At 43.0% G+C, this 7,040-nt stretch overlaps 1 protein-coding gene across 1 annotated transcript; it reads left to right on the forward strand.

The window, feature by feature from the left end:
- LOC109232270 (protein NYNRIN-like) lies at positions 4,362-5,369 on the forward strand. Its single transcript, XM_019397974.1, has 2 exons — positions 4,362-4,696; positions 4,811-5,369. Exons 1-2 carry the CDS (start codon positions 4,362-4,364, stop codon positions 5,367-5,369), a joined length of 894 nt encoding a protein of 297 aa, XP_019253519.1.

The raw sequence follows: 7,040 nt of genomic DNA on the forward strand, positions 1-7,040 counted from the left end.
TCCCTTGTTCTCCAGGTGGGCGCCTGATTGCTGAACTTGACCCGCTTTCCCTTGAAACTTGTGCCGTCTTCCCTTGTTCTCCAGGTGGGCGCCTGATTGCTGAACCTCGAGCTGCCTTCTTCTGAAACTTGAACTGCTTTCCCTTGTTCTCCAGGTGGGCGCCTGATTGCTGAAGTTGAACCGCTTTCCCTTGAAACTTGTGTCGTCTTCCCTTGTTCTCCAGGTGGGCGCTTGATTGTTGAACCTTGAACTGCCTTCCTCTGGAACTTGAACTGCTTTCCCTTGTTCTCCAGGTGGGGCGCCTGATTGCTGAACTTGACCCGCTTTCTCTTAAAACTGCTTTTCTTTTGAACTGTCTTCCCTTGTTCTCCAGGTGGGCGCCTGATTGCTGGACTCGAATCCTCTTCTCTTGTTACTTGAAACTGTTTTNAATCTGAGCTCCGGGATAAAAATCTTCTTTTTCAAGCAAGTACCGGAAGAACATCTACATGAGGCATGGGATCGGTTCAAATTATATTTGGTGAGGTCTCCCAATCATGGTTTTCCGGATTCCATCTTATTGGAAAAATTCTACATGGGTTTAGATCCGATGAACCAATCTATAGCCAAGAATGCAGCTGACGGATCTTTTATGGACAAGACATTCACAAGGGTCACACAGATCCTTGACAAAATGGCACAACATAATTAAGCTTGGCACTCCGAGGACACCATAGGTGGAATTGCATATGGTTCTCCCTCCTTGACCAACCTAATTAAGGAGAATCAAGAGAGAGATCAAGTAATCGCAGGGCTTGCCACAAATGTCAATGTGTTGGCAAAAATGTTCACGGAAAGTCAAACAAAAAAGGTGAATGTGGTGGAGGATGTGCAACCTATATCAAATGAAGATTTTGAGGAAGCAAACTACATCAACAACCCTAAAGGAGGGTATCAAAGACAACAATACCAAGGTCAAGGACAATAAAATCAATGGAGACCAAACCTGCAAGGGCAAGGCAACCAACAATAGCGAAATGACCAAGGTAGCTCAAATCAAGGAAATTGGAATAACAGCAACAACTTCTCAAATCGGAGTTCAAATCCTTATGTTCCTCCAAAGGGTCAATATTCAAATCAAGGTTCCTCAAGTGATTCCAAGTTGGAATGCATGCTTGAACGGGTATTGCAAAATCAAGAGAAGTCCGACACTTCTATGAGGAACATGACCGAGCTTGTTGGCTCTCATACGACATCCATTCAAAAATTGGAGATGCAAATGAGAGACCTCTCTAGGGAACAAAATCCAAAGCAAAACGGAACACTCCCTAGTGACACAATTGCGAACCCAAGGGGTAGTGGGAGTGGCCCAACTTCTCATATCATGGCAATTACTACTCGGAGTGGGAAGATACTACAAGGAGAGGGTGAACAAGCAGTTGAAGTAGAAGAGTCCGAACAAGGGGTTGAGGTTGAAGAGCCAAGTGTTGTCGAAATTGAAAAGATTCCGGAAGAGTTGCAAGTGCAAAAAGAGAACCGGGGAGAGGTAAAGGAAAAGGTAAAAGAGGCACCAAAAACTGTTCCACCTATTCCTAGACCTCCTCCTCCATTCCCTCAAAGACTTGCTAGGAAGGTTGATGATAGCAAACTGGAAAAATTCTATGACATTATCAAGCAATTATTGGTAGCATTTCAAGAGATGCCGGGGTTTGCTAAATATTTGAAAGATTTGATCACCAAGAAGAAGACCACCAAGAATGAAGTAATGTGACTCACCGGGTTAGTTCTATCATTGCAACATCCACCGTTCAAAAGAAAGAAGATCCGGGAGCTTTCACCATTCCATGTATTATTGGGGAACGTGATTTTGCAAGAGCCCTTTGTGATAATGGGGCTAGCATCAACTTAATGCCTCTTGCCATCTTTAAGCCAGCAGGGTTAGGTATGCTAAGGCCCACAAGTATGAGATTGCAAATGGACGATCGTTCCATAAAAAGACCGGTGGGAATTGTTGATGATGTGCTTGTTAAGGTGGGAAAGTTTCATTTACCTGCCGATTTCGTAATCCTTGATTGTGCGGTTGACAAAGAGATCCCTATCATTTTGGGGAGACCATTCCTTGCCACTGGAAGAGCACTAATGGATTCGGAATGGAATGAAATCAAATTCTGTGTGAATGATGAAGAGGTTACATTCCAAGCAAGCAAGGGTATAAACTACCACATGAGTATGAAAGCATCTCGGTGATCGATGTTGTTGATGATGCGGTTGAAATGAAAATGGAAGAACAATGCCTCGGCGAGGCATTTGCGGCTATTTTGGTGAACTTTGATGGTGAAGATATGGAGGGGTATATGGAATCGGTAAATGCATTGGAGGGGCTTGGGTCTTACACTTATGCTCCAGCAAAGCTCTCTCTCGAGTTGGAGAATAGAGCCACTCCTCCCGCAAAGCCTTCTATTATCGAACCTCGGCAACTAGAGCTAAAACCACTTCCACCACACTTGACGTATAGTTTCTTGGCTCAAATGATACTTTACCGGTAATTGTTCCTTCTTTGTTGAATGAAGTGCAAGTAGAACAATTGTTGGAAGTAAGGAGCATAGGCAAGCTATTGGATGGACAATTGCGGACATCCGTGGGATTCCGCTGGAATTTGCGAGCACAAAATCCAATTGGAGAGTGATACTAAACCAAGTGTGGAACATCAACGACGATTGAACCCGTCAATGCAAGAGGTGGTAAAGAAAGAAATCATCAAGTGGTTAGATGTCGGGGTGGTCTACCCTATTGCCGATAGTTCTTGGGTGAGCCCGGTGCAATGTGTGCCGAAAAAGGGAGGCATGACCGTAATTGAAAATGAGAAAAATGAGCTCATCCCTACAAGAACGGTGACCGGTTGGAGGGTGTGTATGGATTATCAGAAGCTCAATAGTGCCACATGCAAAGACCATTTCCTTATGCCTTTTATTGATCAAATGCTTGATCGGCTAGCGGGAAGGTCATTCTATTGTTTCCTTGATGGATATTCCGGCTACAACCAAATCAACATAGCATTGGAGGATCAAGAGAAGACAACATTCACTTGCCCCTATGGAACTTTTGCCTTTAGCCGGATGCCATTTGGTTTATGCAACGCTCCGGCTACTTTTTAAAGATGCATGATGTCCATTTTCTCCGACATGGTAGAGGATTTTCTAGAAGTCTTCATGGACGAATTCTCGGTGGTAGGTGATTCTTTTGAGAATTGTCTTAACAATCTTAGACAAGTCCTTAAGAGATGTGAAGAGACCAACCTTGTGCTCAATTGGGAGAAATGTCACTTTATGGTGGATGAAGGCATTGTGTTGGGGCATAAAATCTCCAAACGTGGCATAGAGGTTGACCGGGCAATGATCGAGATTATTTCTAAGCTTCCTCCACCTACTTCCGTTAAAGGTGTTCGAAGTTTCTTGGGGCATGCCGGGTTCTATAGGCGTTTTATCAAAGATTTTTCCAAGATTGCAAATCCTATGTGCAAACTCCTTGAGAAAGATGCCAAATTTGTGTTTGATGAGAAATGCCTCAAAGCCTTTGAGGAATTGAAGCAAAGGCTCACCACGGCACCTATTATTGTCACACCCGATTGGTCTCTTCCTTTCAAGCTCATGTGTGATGCCAGTGGTGTAGCTATTGGAGCAATGCTTGGCCAACGTCACAACAAGGTTCTCCACCCGGTCTATTATGCAATCAAGACACTCAATGGGGCGCAAATGAATTACACGGTCACTGAGCAAGAACTTCTTGCCATTTTCTATGCCTTTGAGAAGTTCCGGGCTTATTTGTTGGGATCCAAGGTGATAGTGTACACGGATCATGCTGCTCTTCGCTATCTCATGGCAAAGAAGGATGCAAAGCCTCGCTTGATTCGATGGGTCTTGTTATTGCAAGAATTTGACTTCGAGGTCAAGGATCGTAAGGGAACTCAAAATCAAGTGGCGGATCATTTATCAAGGCTTGAGTAAGCAGGGAGACCAAAGGGAGATCTTGAAATCAACGATGCATTCCCGGATGAACACATATTGGCACTATCTAGCACTTTTGCTCCTTGGTATGCCGATATTCCTAACTATTTGGTTAGTGACCTTATTCCGGATGGATTGGAATCCTATCAAAGGAAGTTCTTGAGAGACTGCCGGCAATACTATTGGGAGGAACTATTCTTGTTCCGTGTTTGTGCTGACAATATTATCAGAAGGTGCGTTCCAGAAGAAGAGATTATGCCAATCCTAAAGGGATGTCATGACTCACCGGTTGGGGGTCATCATGGAGGAAATCGAACGGCGGCTAAGGTGCTTGAATGTGGTTACTATTAGATGTCAATCTATCATGATGCCAATCAAATGGTCAAGGCTTGTGACCAATGTCAAAGGCAAGGATCAATCTCCAAGAGGCATGAAATGCCAATGCACTTTGTCATGGAGATAGAAATCTTCGACGTATGGGGAATTAATTTTATGGGTCCCTTTGTGACCTCTTGTGGGATGAAATATATCTTTGTAGTTGTGGACTATGTGTCCAAATGGGTTGAAGCAATTGACTTACCAAACAACGAGGCAAGAAGTGTGACCGCATTCTTGAAGAAAAACATATTCACTCGGTTTGGCACTCCTAGGGCCATTCTTAGTGTTGGTGAGTCTCATTTCTGTAACAAAGCTTTCACGGGGCTACTAGAGAAGTATGGTGTCAAGCACAAGGTGGCCACACCTTATCATCCCCAATCTAGTGGTCAAGTTGAGGTTTCCAACCGGGAGATCAAGAGCATTCTAGCAAAGACTGTTAATGCAAACAGGACCGATTGGTCAAGGAAGCTAAATGACGCATTGTGGGCATACCGTACGGCGTACAAAACTCATATTGGTACTTCTCCTTACAGGTTAGTCTTCGGCAAAGCTTGTCATCTACCCGTGGAACTGGAGCACAAGGCCATGTGGGCTTTAAAGAGGTTGAACTTGGACTGGGCTGAAGTTGCAAATTTGAGGTTACCACAACTCAATGAAATGGAGGAATTCCGTTTCCATGCATATGAAAGTGCAACTGTGTATAAAGAAAGGATGAAGTTCGTCCATGACAAAAAGATCTTGAAAAGGGAGTTCAGGTCGGGTGACTTGGTTTTGCTCTTTAACTCAAGGCTCAAATTGTTTCCGGGCAAGATAAAATCAAAATGGTCCGGTCCGTTCAAAGTGGTAAATGTCTCTCCTTTTGGAGCTGTGGAACTACAATCGGAGGATGGGTTCCGAACCTTCAAAGTGAATGGCCAGCGAGTCAAGCATTACTTGGGCACAGATGGAGAAAAACATTTGGTGGAGCAGCTGGCTCTCAAAGATGGTCCATGCCCGACCAATGAGTGAATCCAAGGAAACGTCAACTTCGTCGTGCCGCGACGTTAAATCAAGCGTTTCATGGGAGGCAACCCATGTGTGGTATGGAGTTTTTAATTTTTGTTAGATAGATTTAATTGAGAAATTTAAAGTGTGTGTTAGAGTGCAGGGGATTCAAAAGATCATAACACTGGGTAAGATTGCATGAAAAAGGGAAGAAAAATCACTTTGCACAGTCTGCTGCACATATGCGGTCGCATTTTAACTATGCGGGCCGCATTTTGGTCGCAAACCAACACAGTGTGTTGGCTAAATCTGGTGGTAAAGATGCGACGAGTTGGTGCATTATGCGGACCGCATTTTTACTATGCTATCGCATAAGTGCACCGTATTTTTGGCCCTTCAGCAAGTCACCTGAATCTACCGCATAACACTTATGCGATCGCATAGTGTGTTATGCAGTAACTTACCCACCGCAAAATCGTCAGGTATATCTTCGCATCCTTTCATCTCTCACACATTCAAAAACAAAAACAAAAACAAGTAGATAGTTGTCCATCTTTAGTCATTAGCAATGAATTCCCCTTGGTTTTTCTTCGCCGGGTTCTTTTCCAAGGGTGTAATAGTAGAACCAGGACAGTAAAATGAAACATGTTGACCAGTTTGGTGTAATTGTCTAATCTCAAGCATGTGTGTCTGTATATAGCCTATATCCTTCCATTAAAAAAAAGAGATCAACTGTGTGAACTTGAGGCTCGCTCTGTGACTCTATGTCTACCTAGAGTTATACATGTATATATGATGAAGGCTTTGAGTTGCCGAGTGTTGACTCGAGGGGTTCAAACTATGTAAGCCAAACAGTTCGTGTACCATGTGTGTGAGTTCTTTGTGTAAATAATTCTTGTGTTTACTTCTGCCATCTAGAACTTGCCTGGTTGGTTTTTCAATGCTTTTAATAATTACATTTGGTTGGAGAAATGACCTTAGGCAGTCTTTGTGATTTTTGGAAAACCAGTTAGCCTTTCAAGCCACCCATTGTACAGATAGTATCACTAGTCACCCCATTTGAGCTTTTAACCTTTTCTTTGGCTACCTCATTACAAACCTTTCCCTTTTTGTGAAATAATTTCCTCTTTTGAACCCGTCCCTCCTTGAGCATTGAGAATGAGGCTAAAAGCCTAAGTTGGGGGTGTGTGTCAAGCCAGAAATTGGCAAGGTTGTGCAATGAGCGTAGGGAAGTGTACCTCAAAATATGAAACTACTCAAGCTCCTAAGGCAAAGTATATAAAAGAAAAAGAAAAAAAAAAGAGAAAAACAATTGAAAAAAAAGAGAGTATAAGAGTTGTAAGCTTTTATGCATAAGGAGCCTTGAAGAGAATAAAAGAGGTAGTTGAGGTGGCTAAATGGTGAAAAAGTTGATACAAATGAAGGCTTTGTGGTTTGAAAAGAAGCAAAGAGCACAAGAAAGAAAAATGTGATTAGTGTTCAAGGAGGGTATAGTCACTTGTACCCAAATGCTTATCCGACCCTTCCCTAAACTTTACAAGCTTAAAAAGTTCTTATGGGATCTCCAACCGAGCGTTCTTAGAATAAAGAGATGAATTAAAATAAGGGCAAGCCTATGGTATGGTATTTGTAACACTTGAAACTCTTTCTGAGGGTGAGTGAAATTGTGAATTCATCCCTTTGGTTGTAAGTGTA

Source organism: Nicotiana attenuata, chromosome 1 (genome assembly GCF_001879085.1).
Source record: "Nicotiana attenuata strain UT chromosome 1, NIATTr2, whole genome shotgun sequence".
Classification (NCBI taxonomy): domain Eukaryota; kingdom Viridiplantae; phylum Streptophyta; class Magnoliopsida; order Solanales; family Solanaceae; genus Nicotiana; species Nicotiana attenuata.